General features: G+C 41.5%; 3 protein-coding genes across 4 annotated transcripts in view; 2 read left to right on the forward strand and 1 right to left on the reverse strand.

Moving 5' to 3' along the window:
* The window catches only part of LOC139370044 (zinc finger protein 345-like), a 637,497-nt gene that overhangs the window by 280,700 nt on the left and 334,366 nt on the right, over window positions 1-22,431 (reverse strand). The window lies entirely within an intron of this gene.
* LOC139370042 (zinc finger protein 678-like) overlaps window positions 1-22,431 on the forward strand; it is a 267,317-nt gene that overhangs the window by 61,337 nt on the left and 183,549 nt on the right. The window contains exons 8-9 of the mRNA XM_071109343.1: window positions 16,726-17,603; window positions 20,472-20,479. Coding sequence (XP_070965444.1) covers window positions 16,726-17,603; window positions 20,472-20,479 — 886 coding nt within the window. The remainder of the gene's footprint in view (window positions 1-16,725; window positions 17,604-20,471; window positions 20,480-22,431) is intronic.
* On the forward strand, window positions 49-4,877 carry LOC139370125 (uncharacterized). Of its 2 annotated transcripts, XR_011627095.1 has the most exons (5): window positions 49-185; window positions 290-502; window positions 606-841; window positions 1,003-1,715; window positions 4,806-4,877. XR_011627095.1 is itself a non-coding variant. In XM_071109448.1 (4 exons), the coding sequence occupies exons 1-4, from the start codon at window positions 100-102 to the stop codon at window positions 1,629-1,631; spliced, it is 1,164 nt and encodes a 387-aa protein (XP_070965549.1). In that variant the 5' UTR covers window positions 49-99; the 3' UTR covers window positions 1,632-1,809. The 2 variants fall into 2 exon arrangements, 1 of the variants encoding a protein (XP_070965549.1); XM_071109448.1 differs by lacking the exon at window positions 4,806-4,877 and having other exon boundaries at window positions 1,003-1,809.

Consider the following 22,431-nt stretch of genomic DNA (forward strand, 5'->3'; position numbering starts at 1 on the left):
ACAAACCTGTTAAACATGTATTAATGTTGTCTATATTTTCAGTGGTTGGATGTGTACTACCGACAAGTTCGACCAGCTTTTCTTAAAAACTCTGATGACATGCAAGAAGATGAGAGATTCTTCATTTCCACAACCGGGAAACCGATCTACAATCCATCCAATGACCTACAAAGGTTTCATGCCAAGTAAGTACACCACTGTTAAGTAGAACACTGTTTAATCATTCCACAATACTTTTTTGACAGCACAGTTTTCTGAAACCAAACTGTTTTTCTTGTTCGTTAATCAGATACAACTTGCCCAACATCACGAGCCAGGTAGTAGGACAGGTTTTGGAGACAAATACCAAAGCCAGCTTCACAGACCAAGAGAAGTCCCTTGTTGCTGACTACTTGGCCCATAAAACTGCTACAGCTGAAAAGCATTACTGCTTGAAGACAACAGTCAATGCCTGCATGGGAATGAAGCTGATCTCCAAAGTTGCCATGTCCATTGATTCTGAGTAAGTATTTACACAAACTATACAGTATAAATGACACTTTACATTGTCTTGTAAATGCTGCTACATAAAGATACAAATGTGTTGTTATTTTACCCTTTTCAAGTAGTGAGACTGCAGGCCCCTCCTGTGCGAGCACAAGTAGAAAAGGCGCATTGTCCAGCAGCAAAAAGTTGGATGAGGCACAGACCTGGAAACTCTTCTATGAACACTTCCCTGTCACAATTGATGGACAATCAATCAAGACCAAGGACAGACGACTGATTGCAGGAACGCATGAGAGATACTGCTATGACAAGTGGAGAAGCCAGCAAGAGAAAATGAGACGGGATAATGTGATTGGTATGAGGCAGCTAAAATACACTAAACTAAATACTATTTTGTTATTTTATATATTACAAAAATGTACTTTATTTAGTCAGTAAATAAAGTACTACTTGATAAGGACTTCTACTATTCAATAAATTTAAATGATTAATAACACATTTATTTTTTTGTTACAGCGCACTTCCCCAGAAGAGAACCCACAGCAAGTCAAGTAGAGAGATACATTGAAAGGCAGAACTGGGAGAAGAACAAAGTGAAAGTGGAGACTGTCCTTTGTTACTGGCAACCTTCAATTAACACTGACGCACCAAAAGACAACAAGGAAATTATGAAGCTGGTGAAGTCCCAGAAGTGGAAAGGACTGGACATTGCCAGTGACCCTGATAAAGGAAAAAAGGTAATGACAACACGTCCATTTGCTAAAGGGGAAGTTGTCTGTGACTACCACGGTCTCCCACTCTCAGGGAAGCAGGGGAAAGAATTGTTGGAAGCAACAGAGAACGACGAGATGGGGTTCCTTTACTTCTACAAGGATTCATCAGGGAAAACGTACTGCATAGATGCAAAGACTGTGCCCTGCCCTTGCCACCCAGAGATGGACACAATTGGACGTCGGATAAATCATTCCAGAAAGAGAAGCAACATAAAGAGTCAGCTTCAGCAATTAGAAGAGGATGGCAAAGTGTGGAACATCATCCTTTTCATTGCCCTACGAGACATTCAGGTGCAACAAGAACTGTTATTTGACTATGGGGTGTCAAGAATATCTTTTGGTGGAGAAGATTTGGAACGGCTTGACAACTAGGTCCGTCAGCTTGAAATCTGATTGGACTCAAAACAACCCCCCTTGGGTTGTGCCGTGGCGGAGATAAGAGAGTGACCTTTGGAGGTAATCTTCCCAGCCTGTCAACATTTCGTTTTCTTCTGTTGTTATACATATTGAAAGAGTGTGCAATATTACACAATTAAATAATAGATCATCACACACACACAAACATGGCTTCATCGTTGTTCACAGTTTATTATCATAGTTTCTCACCATTTTTAATTATCACTTATAATCATAGTTTGAACATTGTTGGCCATAGTTTCCAATCATAGTTTTTAAATGTACTTTCTAATTGTATTTTCTAGTCTGAGAAGTTTTGGTACAATAATATAGTCAAATACAACCTAACAGGCCAGAAACAATTGTTTGTCCCTGTAGTTTTGAATGTTTCCCTGTCTGAAAATGGTTGATAGGCTAAGAGAATGACCTTTTGGATAATTTGTGTGAGATTGAGGGCATCTAGCTTAGATTGTAGGACGGCCGGGGTGTTAAGCATATCCCAGTTTAGGTCACCTAACAGTACGAACTCTGAAGATAGATTGGGAGCAATCAATTCACATATGGTGTCCAGGGCACAGCTGGGGGTTGAGGGGGGTCTATAACAAGCGGCAACGGTGAGAGACTTGTTTCTGGAAAGGTGGATTTTTAGAAGTAGAAGCTCAAATTGTTTGGGTACAGACCTGGATAGTACGACAGAACTCTGCAGGCTATCTCTGCAGTAGATTGCAACTCCGCCCCCTTTGGCAGTTCTATCTGGTCAGAAAATGTTGTAGTTGGGGATGGAAATGTCATGATTTTTGGTGGCCTTCCTAAACCAGAATTCAGACACGTCTAGGACATTAGGGTTGGCAGAGTGTGCTAAAGCAGTGAATAAAACAAACTTAGGGAGGAGGCTTCTGATGTTAACATTCATGAAACCAAGGCTTTTACAGTTACAGAAGTCAACAAATGAGAGCGCCTGGGGAATGGGAGTGGTGCTGGGGGCTGCAGGGCCTGGGGAAGGGGAGTGGTGCTGGGGCTGCAGGGCCTGGGGAATGGGAGTGGTGCTGGGGGCTGCAGGGCCTGGGGAATGGGAGTGGTGCTGGGGGCTGCAGGGCCTGGGGAATGGGAGTGGTGCTGGGGGCTGCAGGGCCTGGGGAATGGGAGTGGTGTTGGGGGCTGCAGGTCCTGGGGAATGGGAGTGGTGCTGGGGGCTGCAGGGCCTGGGGAATGGGAGTGGTGCTGGGGGCTGCAGGGCCTGGGGAATGGGAGTGGTGCTGGGGGCTGCAGGGCCTGGGGAATGGGAGTGGTGCTGGGGGCTGCAGGGCCTGGGGAATGGGAGTGGTGCTGGGGGCTGCAGGGCCTGGGGAATGGGAGTGGTGTTGGGGGCTGCAGGGCCTGGGGAATGGGAGTGGTGCTGGGGGCTGCAGGGCCTGGGGAATGGGAGTGGTGCTGGGGGCTGCAGGGCCTGGGGAAGGGGAGTGGTGCTGGGGGCTGCAGGGCCTGGGGAATGGGAGTGGTGCTGGGGGATGCAGGACCTGGGGAATGGGAGTGGTGCTGGGGGCTGCAGGGCCTGGGGAATGGGAGTGGTGCTGGGGGCTGCAGGGCCTGGGGAATGGGAGTGGTGCTGGGGGCTGCAGGGGTTAACCTCTACATCACCAGAGGAGGAGTAGGATAAGGGTACGGCTAAAGGCTATAAGAACTGGTCGTTTAGTTCGTTCAGAACAGAGAGTAAAAGGAGCAGATTTCTTGGGTGTGGAAGAATAGATTCAAGGCATAATGTACAGACAAGGGTATGGTAGGATGTGAGTACAGTGGAGGTAAACCTAGGCATTGAGTGACGATGAGAGATGCTTAGTCTCTAGAGGCACCAGTTAACCCAGGTGTGGTCACTGCATGTGTGGGGGGTGGGACAAAGGGCTATCTAAGGCATGTTTGGCAGGGCTTGGGGCTCTACAGTGAAATAAGACAATAATAACTAACCTTCACAGCAATAGACGAGGCATATTGCATTTAGGGAGAGGCATCGTGTAGCCGATTGATCATAGGGTCCAATGAGCAGCAATAGGTGAGTCAGGGAGCCGATTCAGTAGTTGCTACTACGCTAGGCGAGCTGGAGACACAGTGATTCAGAGAGCTAGCGGGCCGGGGCGATGTCGGACGATTACGTCAGACCAGTTGTGATAGATCGGCCAGGCCATTTGGCAAAATAGGTATTGTAGCCCAAGAATTAGCTGGTGGACCACTTCAAGCCTAGTTCAAGGCTAGATCAGGGCTACCGGTGCTTGCTTCGGGACAGAGATGTTTGCCAGGAGTAGCCACTCGGAATGACGATCCGGTGTAAAGGTTCAGAGCTTGCGGTAGGAATCTGGAGATGTGGTAAAGCAGTACGATATTCTCTGTGTTGATATCGCACTGTGCAGACTGGCAGGTATTGACCGAGATGAAGCTGGCTGGTGTCCGACTTAACGGTGAAGACCGCTACCAGTGGCTAACTGACTAGTAACTAGTTAGCTGACTAGCTCCTGATGGGGGTTCTGGTTCTAAAGTATAAAAATAGCAGATCCACATTGAGGCGGGTTGCAGGAAAGTTAATTCAGTCCGTAGATGGAAAGTGAGATTAAAATATATATACGAAGTATATATGAAAAGAAAACAATATTTAAAATGATATTTACATGGGACAAAACACACGTCCGACTGCTACGCCATCTTGGAATGTGTCGACACTATCGACAACGGGGAGATGTTACTGATGTGCTTTGTGTCTGTCTCCAATGTAAAAAGGAAACTTCCACACAAAATTACTTTGTTACTTATTTTAGGTTTAAGGAAGTGTGTAGGTTGCATTCTGTATCATACAACCATGAAAGTGATATATTTAGAACCACCTGCTGATTGGAATCCAGCGATGTCTGTGTCTTGGGTGTCATAGAACTGTCTAGTTCTTTGTGTTCTGACTTCTAAAACAGAAATAATAATAAGTAATGTAAACATATTATCAGTAATTACCAGGAAGCTCTACAACATCATTTGTTTTAAATTATGAAATGTTTGAATATTGGCCTCAGGTTATTGAAGGATGTGATTAGGATTAAACCTCAGCAAGGCAGTTTTATCACGTGGAGATTTCATTCTGGTCTTTTATAAAATAAACACTGTCTTTTGCAGGAAGAAAACCGAACTTGGAGGAACCAGCGACGTCCAAACCAGCAAGACGACACCTCTGCTCCCATTGTGGAAAAAGTTTTAACCAGTTAGTTAGCTTGAAAATACATGAGAGGGTACACATAGGAGCGAAGCCACACCATTGCTCCCAGTGTGGAAAGAGTTTTAAGCGGTTAGACACCCTCAAAGCTCATGAGCGAATACACACAGGGGAGAAGCCACGCCATTGCGCCCAGTGTGCAAAGCGTTTTACCCATTTAGGAAACCTGAAAGAACACAAGGCTGCACACAGGTGAGAAGCATTACAAATGCTCAGGCTGTGGGAAGACATATTACTCATCACAGTCACTTAACATCATGAATCCACACAGGAGAGAATAATTACTTCTCCTAGTGTGTAATTGATATTTAACATCACATTGACTTAATGTGATGAGAACATACACAGTGCTCCTATTGTCTTATATTGTTGACTGATAATGATTTCCTGTTTTTACCATATGATATGTGTGTTTATCTGGGTGTGTCATTCCTCCAGCACTACAGATAATCAAGTGATATTTGGATGTGATGCATTAGTTCCTTTGTTTACATTTGTGTTGTAGCCCACTGATGATTTAATGACATGTAAATGTTCACAGACTCTGTAATGGAACATTTTAATCATATGTGTCCACATAACTGAGTACATGACTAACCTTGTGAAACTGTCCTATTATAATCTCCTGTTCTTGGGAGGATCATCCTGTGTTGCAAACCAGCTGCATCTCTGTCTTTGTATGAATAAAGTCCCTCCCAGGAACAGGAAACTATAAAGATATGTGCCCATCACCCAATGCGTCAGAATTCAGGCTGTCTATACTGCGCTGTGTAACTCTGTTATTCTCTCTGAGCTCAGAAATAAAAAATCTTGGTTTGACTTGGACTCCAGCAGATCCTTATTTTATAATATCCACCACAACTCGCCCACGGATTGCTGTTTATCATTGTCTCAATGAAGAGTTTCTTGTTCCACTTTCCTGGGGGAATTTACAGGCATCCCATTGATGAATAAATGTTTCCGCGTCATTTCAACAAAACAAATCCATGTGAAGTTAGATCAATGCAGAAAATGGATTGGATTTGTAAAAAGCCATCAACATCAGGAATCTTTATTTTTCACCCAACTGGGAACCTGAATCCAATGACAGGTAACATTTTGTGTTGATTTCATGTTGAATTCACTTTAGTTGATGAATCAAAGAAATGGAAATAGAAACTAGATGTTCACTGTCTTTAGATATTTTTGTCAGATGTTACTATGGAATACAGAAGTAAAATTACAAGCATTTCATAAGTGTCAAAGGCTTTTATTTACAATGACATGAAGTTGATGCATAGAGTATATATACTTGCAGTGTTGACCCTTATTTTTCAAGCCCTCTGCAATCCGCCCTGGCATGCTGTCAATTAACTTCTGGGTCACATCCTGACTGATGGCAGCCCATTCTTGCATAATCAATGTTTGGAGTTTGTCAGAATTTGTGGGTTTTTGTTTGTCCACCCGCCTCTTGAGGATTGACTACAGGTTCTCAATGGGATTAAGGTCTGGGGAGTTTCCTGGCCATGGACCCAAAATATCGATGCTTTGTTCTCCGAGCCACTTAGTTATCACTTTTGCATTATGGCAAAGTGCTCCATCATGCTGGAAAAGGCATTGTTCGTCACCGAACTGTTCCTGTATGGTTGGGAGATGTTGCTCTCGGAAGATGTGTTGGTACCATTGTTTATTCATGGCTGTGTTCTTAGGCAAAACTGTGAGTGAGCCCACTCCTTTGGCTGAGAAGCAACTCACACATGATGGTCTCAGGGTGCTTTACTGTTGGCATGACACAGGACTGATGGTAGCGCTCACCTTGTCTTCTCCGGACAAGCTTTTTTCCAGATGCCACAAACAATCGGAAAGAGGATTCATCAGAAAAAATAGTAGTCCAATCCCTGTACCTTTTTGCAGAATATCAGTCTGTCCCTGATGTTTTTCCTGGAGAGAAGTGGCTTCTTTGTTGCCCTTCTTGACACCAGGCCATCCTCTAAAAGTCTTTGCAGATGCACTCACACCTGCCTGCTGCCATTCCTGAGCAAGCTCTGTACTGGTGGTGCCCCAATCCCGCAGCTGAATCAACTTTAGGAGACGGTCCTGGCGCTTGCTGGACTTTCTTGGGCGCTCTGAAGCCTTCTTCACAACAATTGAACCATTCTCCTTGAAGTTCTTGATGATCCGATGAATGGTTGTGTCATGACGCTGGCCTGGGGGTAGGTTTATGACAGTCATAAATACCTCTCCCCCCTTTTCCTCTCTCTACCCTACTGATGTGACATTTGAAAATCCCTTGGTTAACATAGAGATTCTGGGAACATCAGAAGGTGGGGGGAAATGAACCATATTTTGGTAATCCGACCAGTTGAACATATGTGGTGGTACTTAATGAATATGATGTCAGTTCGGTTGTTATCTGAGACATTCTCATCAATGATAGGATGACATAAACTCTACAGTGGAAAGTCTGCACATTGTAGTTATCGGATTCACATGGAATTGTTGTTCAACTTAAATGTTTGAATATAAAATTATTGGTGAAAAGATTAAATGTAATTTTAGCTTCCAAAGGAGAGATTTGGGTTTTCATAAGGTTAGGGCTCTGCTCAATCAGTGGCCCGCCCCTGTGAAGAGACATGGGTTATAAAACTATGCAAACACACCCTTCTCCCTCCACTATATAAAGCCTTGATGATAATGTAACCTCCTGTTCCGGAGACATTAGGATGACGATCCGATGTCAGAATGGTTCAGATAATAACTACAGAACGAAGCCAACATCAGCGTGAGCTTTGGTTGCGAATGGTATGAACTTTGAACTCTCATTCACTACAGAAGTGATACCTCCTAGCCGTTGAGTTAGCAACAGCAGCTGCAAATGTGGGCTAAGAAAGAACAGACAGAGTATCCCGTCTACCACACAACGACGTTACTACAACGTTTCCCGTTCACCACCAGAGACACTCTTCAAAGGACTCTGTTGGGCAACACGGCTTTCCATCTACCACCAACCTACAGCGCAGCTCAGAGTAAATATTTATTGCATTTTCCTTTTCCAAATGGGTGATAATGGGTGATAATTTAGAATGCATAGGATATTGTATTGACAATAGCACAGCTTCTCCCTTTGCTCCTCAGACTTCTCGCTCTTCCATTCATTTTCACCCATTTTCTTTTGTGTAACCAGCTGTCATATCTGCTTTGTCTGCTAGGGATGTTTTCCTTTATGACATAATTTGTAATCAAGGTATGATTAATTATGTGTATATGTAATTCTGTGTGATTAGTTAGGTATTTAGTAAATAAATAAATAAACCCAATGTTGTATTGCTGATTCAACTTGTTCACCAGGGTTCGTGAAGATAACCAAGAATTTACAACTTTCAGATGAGACTGAAATAAGGTGACGATTAATATTGACTGCTATTGATGTAAAATGTTACTAGGTCTTTAAGAGTTTATTCGAAAGATATCAGCTCTATAAATATTATTTTGTGGTGCCCCGACTCTCTAGTTAATTACATTTACATGATTAGCTAAATCAGGTAATACTATTACAGAGAAAGGATTTTATAGAATAGCATGTCATATCACTTAATCTGGCATAGCCAAAGACACAACAGTTGATTTAGTTGCAATCTTACTGGCAGCAATATCCAATAAGCCCTTTTTGTGCAAAGTAATGATGACGGCACGTGTTTCCTTGCAGGTAACCATGTTTGACAGAGGAAGAACAATGATTCCAAGCACCACCCTCCTTTTGAAGCTTCCAGTCTGTTATTCGAACTCAATCAGCATGACAGAGTGATCTCCAGCCTTGTCCTCGTCAACACTCACACCTGTGTTAACGAGAGAATCACTGACATGATGTCAGCTGGTCCTTTTGTGGCAGGGCTGAAATGCAGTGGAAATGTTTTTGGGGATTCAGTTCATTTGCATGGCAAAGAGGGACTTTGCAATTAATTGCAACTCATCAGAACACTCTTCTTAACATTCTGGAGTATATGCAAATAGCCATCATACAAACTGAGGCAGCAGACTTTATGAAAATGTATATTTGTGTCATTCTCCAAACGTTTGGCCACAACTGTACAGTGTTGGTAGGCTACCTACATGATGAGATTATTATGGATAAGAGAGATATTATTTTATTTGTCAAATGACAACCAAGCATCGATCATCATGTCACCAGAATAAGACCATCAAAATGTATTGGAAAGGAGCATCAAGCTCATCACATGTAGTTTCACCACCCTGTGAAGTTCATAACTTATTTCATCTGTAGCCTAATAAACTGCATGGTTTCCCAAGTCATAGTGGGAGGACCAATCAACATATCATCTCATGACTCCAAGTTAACTTCGATATGATGGTTATTATATAAATAAAGGAGTTTCCACCGCCTTTTCTCACTCATTCATGTTTACTGACACAAAAAGACCCACCATGTAAAACAAACCAACAAATTCTCTGTCTTCATTTATAAAATTGTAAAAGCATATCCTGTTTCCATCATTACTTTGGAAATGGTTGGATCAATATCCACCTTCATGATATGGATGAAGCCTGATTTGGAATGTCTGAGTAGTTCTATATGATGTCATAATACATTTGATACATTGATACATTTGCTCCATTGTTTCCATGTCAGTTGGTTTCCCACTCTGATGATTTATATCTGACAGAGGGTCTTGAAATAAATAGTATGGTCACATTTTACAGATTGTGGCTCGGTATGTTGATGTAAACTAGTTATTGATAATGTATTTTCCTATTCAGATTATACATCTGCATAGACTCAAACAGTATTTTAAAGTTGATTAAAAATATATATATAAATTGTACACTTCTATTTTCACAATTTGAATTATTATTAATCATAAACTCCTACAGCAACAATACACTGCAGCTTTGACATCAAGAAGAGAACGGGCTGATGGGTGGTGGTGCTACTCTATAGGTAAGGCTGTCCAATATGAATGTTCAGTACACACAATAGGTTGATCAGTAACCAGTTAGCTAGCTGCTACAGTCCAATATGAATGTTTAATACACACAATAGGTTGATCAGTAGCCAGTTAGCTAGCTGCTACAGTCCAATATCAATGTTCAATACACACAGTAGGACTGTTGACCAATATGAATGTTCATAATGAGGGAGAAATAAAGGTGGGCTCTCCTGTCAACATGGGACTCCTGCTGCAGGTAGCCTAGTGGTTAATGGTGTTGGGCCAGTAACTGAAAGGTCTCTGGTTTGAATCCCAGAGAGGACTAGGTGAAAAATCTGTCAATGTGCCCTTGAGGGCAGCAGGAGCCTCATGTTTCTCCCATTCTTCTCTGCAGATCCTCTCAAGGTCTGTCAGGTTAGATGGGGAGCGTCGCTACAAAGCTATTTTCAGGTCTCCCCAGAGATGTTAGATCGGGTTCAAATCCGGGCTCTGGTTGGGCCACTCAAGAACATTCAGAGACATCTCCCAAAGCCACTTCTGCGTTGTCTTGGCTGTGTACTTAGGGTCGTTGTCCAATTGGAAGGTGAACCTTTGCCCCAGTCTGAGGTCCTGATTGCTCTGGAGCAAGTTTTCAAAATGGTTTCTCTGTATTTTGCTCCGTTCATCTTTCCCTTGATCCTGATGAGTCTCCCAGTCCAGTCCATGCTACTGAAAAATATCCCCACAGCATGTTGCTGCCACCACCATGCTTCACCGTAGGAATGGTGCCAGGTTTCCTCCAGACGTGACCCTTGGCATTCAGGCAAAACAGTTAAATCTTGGTTTCATCAGACCAGATAATTTTGTTACTCATGGTCTGAGAGTCTTTTGGGTGCCTTTTACTCCAAGCTGGCTTTCATTAAACTCCAAGCTGGCTTTCATGTGCCTTTTACTGAGGAGTAGCTTTCATCTTGCAATTCTACCATAAAGTCCTGCTTCGTGGAGTGATGCAGAGATAGTTGTCCTTATGGAAGGTTCTCCCATCTCCACAGAGGAGCTCTGTCAGAGTGACCATTGGGTTCTTGGTCACCTCCCTGACCAAGGCCCTTCTCCCCCGATTGTTCAGTTTGGCAGGCCAACCAGCAGTAGGAAGAGTCTTGGTGGTTTCAACTTCTTCCTTTTAAGAATGATGGGGACCTTCAATGCTGCAGAAATGCTTTGGTCCACTTCCCCAGATCCGTGACACAAACCTGTCTCGAAAGGAATATATCACATCAAATATAGGCTACTTAAAGTTCTTGAGAGAACACACATATGTTCGTACTCTTGTCTCATTTGTACAAAAATAGAATTGTGCTTTTGGTCGTGCAATATTTTCTTTACATATGTACACTGATCATACCAAACATTTGGAGAGAAAAAGCGTCCTAATATGGACTAGGAACCTCCTCCTTTTCCCTCAGAAGAGACTCAATTAGTCTCTTCTGAGGGAATGTGTTGTGTTGTGTTGTGCAATTGAAGTACAGAAACAAAGGGAGAAGGTGATAAGAGGAGAGCACATAGGTGCAAGAAGGAATAGAACGTGTCTGTAATGAAAGTGAACTGTGTTTATGCATGATCAGGGGCGTATTAATTCAGCTGATTCTGTTGACAAACGTTTCTTAAACGGAACACAACCAGGATAAACATACGTGAATTTGTCCAATAGAACCTCTATTTCAGCTTGATGCAGGCGAGAGTGTGCAAGGCGATATTGAATGTGTCACTGTCTGTCACCTCAACAGTTTCTCTCGACCTGTGTGAACCTACATTCTAAACTTTCATTCATAAGCTAGGTTGCTACCTCATGATGGGTATATGGGAAATGTTAGTATCATGTTGTAGCCTAAACCTACCACTGTTACATTGAACTGGGTGAATGGAATATGAATGACAGTAGTCCAAACCTATCGCTGTTACGTTGAACAGGGTGAATGGAATATGAATGACAGTCATCCAACATGCTGTAGTAGAAATAAGGCCATGCCCATGAAAAACAAAATGGTCCTCCCTCATCTTAAACGGCACTGACCGCCACTGTTACGGTGGTGGACCATTCTTGGTACACATGGGAACTGTTGAGCTGAAAAACCCAGCAGCGTTGCAGTTCTTGACACAAACCGGTGCGCCTGGCACCTACTACCATACCCCGTGCAAAGTAACTTAAATATTTTGTCTTCCCCATTTACCCTCTGAATGGCACACATGCACAGTCCATGTCTCATGTCTCACGGCTTAAAAATCCTTATTTAACCTGACTCCCCCCTTCATCTACACTGACTGAAGTGGATTTAACTAGTGACATCAGTAAGGGATCATAGCTTTAGCCTGGATTCACCTGGCCTTTCTAAGTCATGGAAGGAGCAGCTGTTCTTAATGTTTTGTCTACCCAGTGTAAAGCACTACAGATAATCAAGTGTTATTTGCATGTGATGCATTTGTTCTGTTGTTTACAGGACGATTTGTATCGTATAGAGCGTGGCTTTAAGGGAAAAGTATGGTCACATCTAATAAAAACGAATGTGAAAATGAGCAGAGAAAAGGTATATTAACACACTACCTATTCATAGATGTATTTATTCATCATCTACATATTCATATTAAGCTTCTACGTCTGTGTACAGGAACGTATCATTTGTAAGAAGCAAGAGAAAATATATCAGTTTATTGTTAAATTACGTTCTTTCCAATACAACATGTCGTAACTATTGTTTCCAAACTGCGTTACCCACTCCAGTCAGCAGATGGCGATGGGCGTCTTTCAGGTGATGCTTCTTGCGTGACGTGTAATAGACTGGACGGGACACTTCTTCAGGAACAACAAAACGGCTTCTCTTTCAACCACCTCGGTAGCTTGCTAGCCAACATAAAACCGATAGATTGCCGCTTTACACCTTGTTTGTGTACATTAGCTAATCTCAGTGTTTTAAACGCATTTCTGTTGACTTATCATCTGATGACCTTTAACCTAATGTTCTTGTTAAATTTGAAAACGTGTTAAAGATTGATACTGAGGTTAGCACTAGGCTAGTCGCTAATGCTAACTAACTAGCTAACATCCCTGACCATGAGTTCACTAAACTACTCCTCCCTTGCTAAAGAAGAGGTGGTCTGCTGGACGGAAAAAGAAGCTCTGGGACTGAACATTGTCGTGGAGGGTGTTACAGTGAAAGAAGAGGAGGCTGTTATAGTGAAAGAAGAGGAGGCTGTTATAGTGAAAGTAAAGGAGGCTGTTATAGTGAAAGAAGAGGAGGCTGTTACAGTGAAAGAAGAGGAGGCTGTTATAGTGAAAGAAGAGGAGGCTGTTACAGTGAAAGAAGAGGAGGCTGTTATAGTGAAAGAAGAGGAGGCTGTTATAGTGAAAGAAGAGATAGCATCCTCTTCCTCTCTAAAAGGTTCTATCTCAATAAAGGTGAAGGAGGAAGACGTTTTGGGAGTGAAAGAGGAGGATACAGAATATCAGATTAACACTAGTGAGTACTGTCTTAAACAGGGGCACAAACTATGCCGTTGTTTAACTAATGTGGGGTTTTTAAGGGGCATTCTACTGAAGTTCTACACTTAAATATGTTTCGTACTCTATAAATTGTTAATTGTTAATTCTGCAGTTGGTACATATATTTTGTGGACTTTTAAATTAGATTTATTGAATTCTCCATGTGGTCTACATTAAAGTGCACCTCATCTAATATAACAGTCTTTTAAAATTCAATATTGGTGCATATTTTCTACTTAAAAGATCAATGGGACGCAAATGCCAACCAATTTGTGGAACGAGCCTTTTACATTTGCATCACAAACAATATTTTAGGAAATCATGATGAAAGTGGCCATTTTAGGCCCTATTTAGACATATTAATGCCTCTTGTAAGACCCTATGATTGCAATAGAAGATCATAAGTTTACCATCGGTTTCATGTTCTCGTCCACACAGGAGAGAGACATGACTATCCTGGATCCTCTGGGGAGCCTCAACAATATCCTGATGCTGACGAGGCAGAGAAGAGTCTCTCCAGATCAGAACACCAGATGGTACAGCTTGGTCTGGTCTAGCATACAGCTTGCTCTATTGAGGGCTGGGCTGGGTTTCTGTAAAACACTTTATGGCAGCAGTGACATCAGCATCCATAATGATATGTGTCTGTGTCCCCTCTTTATGGTTACCAGGACAACGCTAACCCTTCCTCCCTCCCGGAGTCCCCGTGTCGTGCCTCTCCCGGTAGCACCTTACTGCTGGGTATGAAGAGGTTGTCTGTGCTGCTGGTGGACTGCAGGAAAACAACGGGGCTGAGTGGAACTGTGAGAGGAGGAGCAGAGAAGAAAGGATCAGATTTAACTCATCAAAGTAAGTGCTGTAGTTTGAACAAATACAATAGATCTGCCCACTGGTATCTGTTACCAGGACAACCAGCAGAGTTCTGTTAGTTGACAGGAAGATAGACTGGTGGATATGGATGTTAAGAATATCATAACACTGAAAAAGGATTCTGCCAATGAAAAGAGAGAAACCAATAGACCATATAAAAAGTTAGCTTCAATGTGTTCTGCATTGCTTCATTAACGTCTGATCTACAGTGTTAAACATCTAACGTGTTAAACATGCAAATGTACAGTTGTAGTCGGACGTTTACATACACCTTAGCCAACTACATTTATACTCAGTTTCACAATTCCTGACATTTAATCATAGTAAAATTTCCCTGTTTTAGGTTAGTTCACCATTTTATTTTTAAGAATGTGAAATGTCAGAATAATAGTAGAGAGATTTATTTCAGCTTTTATTTCTTTCGTCACATTTCCAGTGGGTCAGAAGTTTACATACACTCAATTCGTATTTGGTAGCATTGCCTTTAAATGATTTAACTTGGGTCAAACGTTTCATCTCTAGGAGACAGAACGCGTCTCCTTCCTGAGCGGTATGAAGCTTGCGTGGTGCCATGGTGTTTATACTTGCGTACTATTGTTTGTACAGATAAACGTGGTACCTTCAGGCTTTTGGAAATTGCTCCCAAGGATGAACCAGACTTGTAGAGGTCTACATTTTTTTTCTGATGTCTTGGCTGATTTCTTTTGATTTTCCCATGATGTCAAGCAAAGAGGCACTGAGTTTGAAGGTAGGCCTTTGAAATACATCCACAGGTACACCTCCAATTGGCTCAATTGATGTCAATTAGCCTATCAGAAGCTTCGAAAGCCGTAACATAATAATTTTCGGGAATTTTCCAAGCTGTTTAAAGGCACAGTCAACTTAGTGTATGTAAACTCCTGACCCACTGGAGTTGTGATACAGTGAATTATAAGTGAAATAAGACATTTGTGGAGTGGTTGAAAAACTTGTTTTAATGACTTTAACTTTATTGACATCGGTGTGTTGCTTACAGTTTAGTTTCCTCCACTGTCCCCATACTGGACTCAAACTAGTGATCATCTGCTTCTCATCACATGTGACCGCTCTCCTTGACAATGAACCGATGGAGCGATACAAAAGGTACCAGTTGGACAGCTCCATCTGTGACGTTTCAAGCTGTGGAGTGAGTTTAAAAGGTACCAGTTGGACAGCTCCATCTGTGACGTTTCAAGCTGTGGAGTGAGTTTTAAAAGGTACCAGTTGGACAGCTCCATCTGTGACGTTTCAAGCTGTGGAGTGAGTTTAAAAGGTACCAGTTGGACAGCTCCATCTGTGACATTTCAAGCTGTGGAGTGAGTTTAAAAGGTACCAGTTGGACAGCTCCATCTGTGACGTTTCAAGCTGTGGAGTGAGTTTAAAAGGTACCAGTTGGACAGCTCCATCTGTGACGTTTCAAGCTGTGGAGTGAGTTTACGGCACGTTCTCACCTCCGTTACACATGTTCAGGTTGACTTTCCCATGGAATCGACCACATACACTACCAGTCAACAGTTAGGACACAACTACTCATTCAAGGGTTTTTCTTTATTTTTACTATTTTCTACATTGTAGAATAATAGTGAAGATATCAAATCTATGAAATAACACTTATGGAATCATAGAGTAACCTAAAAAGTGTTCAACATTAGGCCACACCTGTCAGGTAAATGGATTATCTTGGCAAAGGAGAAATTTGAACTAACAGGGATATAAACACATTTTGCACCGAATTTGAGAGAAATAAGCTTTAGTGCGTATGGAAGAATTCTGGGATATTTCAGCTCATGAAACATGGGACCAACACTTTACATATTTATAGTTTTTGTAACATCTACCCCAAATATTTCACATTCTTTTTTACTTTTCCCAAAATATCATGAAATGAATGATAGTCCAAATGTGTGAACGTCTAAATTAGAAATTGGTTTTAACAGCAATGTGTCGAACCCTTTCAACAACGGGGAGATGTTACTGATGTGCTTTGTGTCTTCCACGTAAAAACAAGTTTTGGACTTCCACTTTAAATGACTTATTATATGTTTAAGGAAGTGTGTAGGTCACATTCTGTATCATACAGCTATGAAGGTTATATATTTACAACCACCTGCTTGATAGGAATCCAGCGATGTCTGTGTCTTGAGTGTCATAGGACTGTCTAGTGTTTTGTGTTATGACTCGTAAAACAGAAATACAAATAAGTCTTGTAAACAGTAATTACCAGGATGCTCTACAACATTTGTTTTAAAATCACACAAAAATGGTTTTAAATGATGAAATGTTTGAAAGCTGGCCTCAGGTTATTGAGGGATCTGATTTGGTTTAAAGTTCATAGCAAGGCAGTTTTATCATGTGGAGATTTCATTCTGCTCTGTCTTAAAAATAAACTCTGTCTTTGGCAGGAGGAAAACCAAACTTGGACGAACCAAAGACGTCCAAACCAGCAAGTCAACACCTCTGCTCCCAGATTGGAAAGAGTTTTACCAAGTCAGGAAGCCTGAAAATATATGAGGGAATACACACAGGGCAGAAGCCCTTCCTTTGCTCCCAGTGTGGGAAGAGTTTTAAGCGGTTAGACACCCTCAAAGCTCATGAGCGTATACACACAGTGGAGAAGCATTTCCATTGCTCCCAATGTGGGAAAAGTTTTAAGCGGTTACTCACCCTCAAAGCTCATGAGCGTATACACACAGGGGAGAAGCCTTTCAATTGCTCCCAGTGTGGGAAGAGTTTTAAGCGGTTAGACACCCTCAAAGCTCATGAGCGTATACACACAGGGGAGAAGCCTTACAAATGCTCAGACTGTGGGAAGATATATTACTCATCACACTCACTTAAAAGTCATATGAGAATTCACACAGGGGAGAAGCCTTACCTCTGCTCCCTATGTGGAAAGAGTTTTAGTCACTTTGGAAACATGAAAGCTCATGAGCGAATACACACAGGGGAGAAGCCTTACCACTGCTCCCAGTGTGGAAAGAGTTTTAACTATTCAGGAAACCTAAAAGAGCACATGAGACTGCACACAGGGGAGAAGCCTTACAAATGTTCAGACTGTGGGAAGACCTATTACTCTTCACAGTCACTTAAAATTCATGTGAGAATCCACACAGGGGAGAAGCCTTACCACTGCTCCCAGTGTGGAAATAGTTTTAGTCACTTAGGAACCCTGAAAGTTCACCAGCGACTACACACAGGGGAGAAGCCTTACCACTGCACCCAGTGTGGAAAGAGTTTTGGCCAAGTAGGAACCCTGAAAGCTCATGAGCGAATACACACAGGAGAGAAGCCTTACCACTGCTCCCAGTGTGGAAAGCGTTTTAACCATTCGGGAAAGCTGAAAAAGCACGTGAGAATTCACACAGGAGAGAATAATTACTTCTCCTTGACTTCTTAAAATGCATCAGAGAACATAAACAGTGCTCCCAGTGTCTTTAATTGTTGACTGAGAATGTGTTTGCTTGTTTATACCATATGAATTTAAATTGTACAATGTATACTCAAAAATATATTTGTGTGTTTTTATTAGAAAACATGAATTGAATATGGAGTACAGTGGTTTGTCCTTTAAAAGTTGCAGCGTACTGCAGCACAGCTTGCATGGTGCCACAGAATTCTATGGCATGTTATTTACGTGTCAACCACTGTCACCAATAATGCTAGTAAGTGCTAGTTTGACCACCAGAGGGCATCTTTGAGAAGCATTTGATTGCCTTCAATAGTGGCTGTACTAGAGCATTTAAAACTTGTTTTCGTAAGAACAATGTAAATGGGACTGATATCAAGAAATGTTTCTTTATTAATTTGATTATCCTGAACCCAGTTTCGCTAGCGGAACCCCTCGCCAACAGCCAATAAAATTTCAGCCAAATAAAAATCAACAGAAATCCCATAAATCAAAATTCTCAAGCATAGAAGTATTAGGCACCATTTTAAAGATATAATTCTCGTTAATCCAGCCACAGTGTCTGATTTCAAAAATGCTTCACAGCGAAAGCTCCACAAACGATTATGTTAGGTCACCACCAACTCACAGAAAAACCCAGCCATTTTTCCAGCCAAAGAGAGGAGCCACAAAAAGCACAGATAGAGATAAAAATGAATCACTAACCTTTGATGATTTTCATCAGATGACAATCATAGGACTTTATGTTACACAATATATGTGTGTTTTGTTTGATAAAGTTCATTTTTATTAAAAAAAATCTCATTTTACATTGGCGCGTTACGTTCAGTAGTTCCAACATGCGGTGATTGGGCAGAGAGACACATGAATTCACAGAAATACTCATTATAAATGTTGATGAAAATACAAGTGTTATGCATGGAACTTTAGATACACTTCTTCTTAATGCAACCGCTGTGTCAGATTTCAAAAAAACTTTACGGAAAAAGCATAATCTGAGAACGGCGCTCAGAGCCCAAACCAGCCAGAGAAATATCCGCCATGTTGGGTAGTCAACATTAGTCATAAATAGCATTATAAATATTCACTTACCTTTGATGATCAGTTCCACAATAAATGCTTGTTTTGTTCGATAATGTCCATCATTTATGTCCATTTATGTCCAAATAGCTTATTTTCTTGGGGGTTTGGTAAACAAATCCAGTCGGACGAAAAGTTCAAAAAGTTATATTACAGGTCGAAGAAACTTGTCAAACTAAGTACAGAATCAATCTTTAGGATGTTTTTATCATAAATGTTCAATAATGTTCCAACCGGAGAATTCCATTGTCTGTAGAAAAGCAATGGAAAACAAGCTAACTTTGTCATGAACGCGCGTGGTCAGCTCGTGGGACTCAGGCAGACCTCTGACTCATTCCCCTCTCATTCAGCCCCACTTCACAGTAGAAGCATCAAACAAGGTTCTAGAGACGGTTGACATCTAGTGGAAGCAACATGACCAATATCCCACTGTGTATTCGATAGGGGTGAGTTCAAAAACTACACACCTCAGATTTCCCACTTCCTGTTTGGATTTTCTCTCAGGTTTTTGCCTGCCATATGAGTTCTGTTATACTCACAGACATCATTCAAACAGTTTTAGAAACTTCAGAGTGTTTTCTATCCAATACTAATAATATGCATATATTAGCATCTGGGACTGAGTAGGAGGAGGCAGTTCACTCTGGGCACTCTATTCACTCTATTCATCCAAAAATGAAAATGCTGCCCCCTATCCCAAGAAGTTCATATTATGGTGTTTATATTACAAAGAAAACTAAAAACCCTTAGGATGGAAAATATGGCCCTGTACAACGTGACGGTCTGGAGTAGGCTACAGTACTGGGCTATTTAACTAAAGAATCCCTGTGTCGTGCTGGCACACCGGAGAACGAGGTTCAATTCCCAGACGGGGAGGAAGGAGTAGGCTGTTCTTGTAAATAAGAATTTGTTCTTAACTGACTTGCCTAGTTAAATAAAGGTTACACTAAGAACATAACATTTCTACACCATAATTGTATAATTGTAGTCTAACCAATACCCAAACGGAGAAAACAATCTAATTCATTTATCAAGACCAGTCCCCATGCTTGTCTCAGAGCAGCGCGAAACAGTGCTAAAATAGTTGGAGGCTTTTGCTTCAAATCCTATTGGTTCTAATCCTATTGCTTCTAGCTTCAATATGCTCTTTAAATAAATAAGACCTACACCACTTTAAACAGCACATTACTCAACACTAGTGAGACTCATGACACCTACAGTAAATTGAAAAATATGACCTGACTCTCCGCCAATAATTACATATAGAAGATTCTAAATTAAAACCAAAAGCCGCCGCATTGGTCTCCCAGTGACGGCCGGCGCGGGTATCGAACCTGCATCAGAGAGGTGTTGGTGAAGGTATATTGTCCTGATAGTAGCACATAATGGGCTATTAAAATACTGTACGTGGTGTCCAGCTCAGGATAACCAAACATTTCTTTATTAAAGACTATCAGAAAGAATGTTGGTACTTATTTATTTTGATCCAAAGCCATGGATGAGTGAGTCACTCTGCTATATGTAGGTGCCCGGCTATATGACTGTGCCATCAACTTGATAGGATATAACGATATTTTGGAGGTTATTTCGTTTTCCAAAAACGAAAGTGAGTGATTGTAATCTGAATAAAGGCCAAAATAATATTTATAAAGGCCAAAACATGTATTTCTGTTTTTAGAGGGAGAGAAACGCTGGGCCAGTTGTGCTCCGCCCTGTGGGACTCCCAATCACAGTCAGATGTGATACATAACAATACTTTTTGCTGTATTATTTGTTTGGTCTTTTCTGGTGGATTAAACTGAAATTTCAACCAATCACGGCCGGTTGTGATACAGCCAACCTAACTAAGAAATACATTTGATGATAGAATTCTCCCCCTATCCTCCTTCTAGGCAAGTCTATTGTCCAGCTTCTTGCTAATAGCCATAATGGCGCTGTACGACATGACCGTGTGTGTTTTGAAAGAGTGTTTTCCAGTTAGCAACAATTTGTTTACCTTCATTAGACAACTTTGTTCCAATATTTATGTCATTCATTGATATTTATTGCCATAGTAGTTCGTTATGGATCCATAACTAAATAAACATCTGCATTTTGAAAGAGGATTTGTATCATTATTAAAGAAAGCATAAAGATGTTGATGAAGATATACTGTACTGCTGTTTTGAGTTAGAAATGTAACACTTAAGAGTACTTAAGCATTGCAGGTAGGGGGATGTTCACACCTACAGTAGCCGGGATATAAAGAGTCTATTGTCCTGCTAATCGGGCTACAAGTGTTTGAAAACCTGTTTTGAAAATGCCACCACTACTGTAATTTTCATTTTTTATTTTACCTTTATTTAACTAGGCAAGTCAGTTAAGAACAAATTCTTATTTTCAATGACGGCCTAGGAACAGTGGGTTAACTGCCTGTTCAGGGGCAGAACGACAGATTCAGATTGTCGACCTTGTCAGCTCGGGGGTTTGAACTTGCAACCTTCCAGTTACTAGTCCAACGCTCTAACCTAGGCTACCCTGCCGCTCCAGCATCTTGTTTACATTCTTTATTTTAACCACGTCACAAATCATTTGTATCTACCTTTCCAATTGCTTTTAGAGTTTGGGATTTACAAATGTGCACTTTTCATATCATTTTTTGTTAAATCCAGTTCGAATTTAAGTATAACTTTTGACTGAGGCCTTTAATGAGAGGTCTACTGCTTTAATATTGAATAATATCTGCCCTCCGAATTAATATCTAAGGGGCATTTTTCACACCATTATTAGTTACATTGTTTTAGTTTGAACGTGCAGACAGGCTCTAAGAACAGCGGGAGCGTTTCCCTAGTCAGCGCCATTATGAATGCAATGCCCCTTAAAGTGTTGCTCTGTGCTACCCAGTGGAGTGGGGTGGGGTGTGGTGGGGGTCCAACCCCCCTTCCTCCTTCTCCCTTTCCCATACGGTGTTACAGTGAAAGACAAGAAAGAACCTTTCAGAATGGAAGAGGTGGCTGTTATCGTGAAAGAACCTTTTAGAGAGGAAGAGGATGCTGTCTCAATAAAAGTGAAGGAGGAAGACGTTTTGGGAGTGCAAGAGGAGGATACAGAATATCAGATTAACACCAGTGAGTACTGTCTTAAACAAGGGCACAAACTGTTGTTGAACTAATGTGGGGTTTTAAAGGGGCATTCTACTGAAGTTCTACACTTGAATATGTTGTTCAGTACTGTATAAATTGTTTAATTGTCAATCTGTCGTTGGTACATACATTAGATTTTTTGGATGCCTACCAATCTGGATCCCTACAAATCAGCAGGACCAGACAATCTGGACCCTGTCTTTCTAAATATTATCTGCCGAAAGTGTTCCAATCCCTATTACCAGCCTGTTCAACCTCTCTTTCGTATCGTCTGAGATCCCCAAAGATTTGAAAGCTGCTGTGGTCAACCCCCTCTTCAAAGGGGGAGACACTCTAGACCCAAACTGTTATAGACCTATATCCATCCTGCCCAACATTTCTAAAATCTTCAAAAGCCAAGTTAACAAAGGATCACCGACCAGTTCGAATCCCATCGTACCTTCTCCACTATGCAATCTGGTTTCCGAGCTGGTCATGGGTGCACCTCAGCCACGCTCCAGGTCCTAAACGATATAATATCCGCCATCGATAAAAGACAGTACTGTGCAGCCGTCTTCATCGACCTGGCCAAGGCTATCGACTCTGTCAATCACC

Source organism: Oncorhynchus clarkii, chromosome 17, assembly GCF_045791955.1.
Source record: "Oncorhynchus clarkii lewisi isolate Uvic-CL-2024 chromosome 17, UVic_Ocla_1.0, whole genome shotgun sequence".
Classification (NCBI taxonomy): domain Eukaryota; kingdom Metazoa; phylum Chordata; class Actinopteri; order Salmoniformes; family Salmonidae; genus Oncorhynchus; species Oncorhynchus clarkii.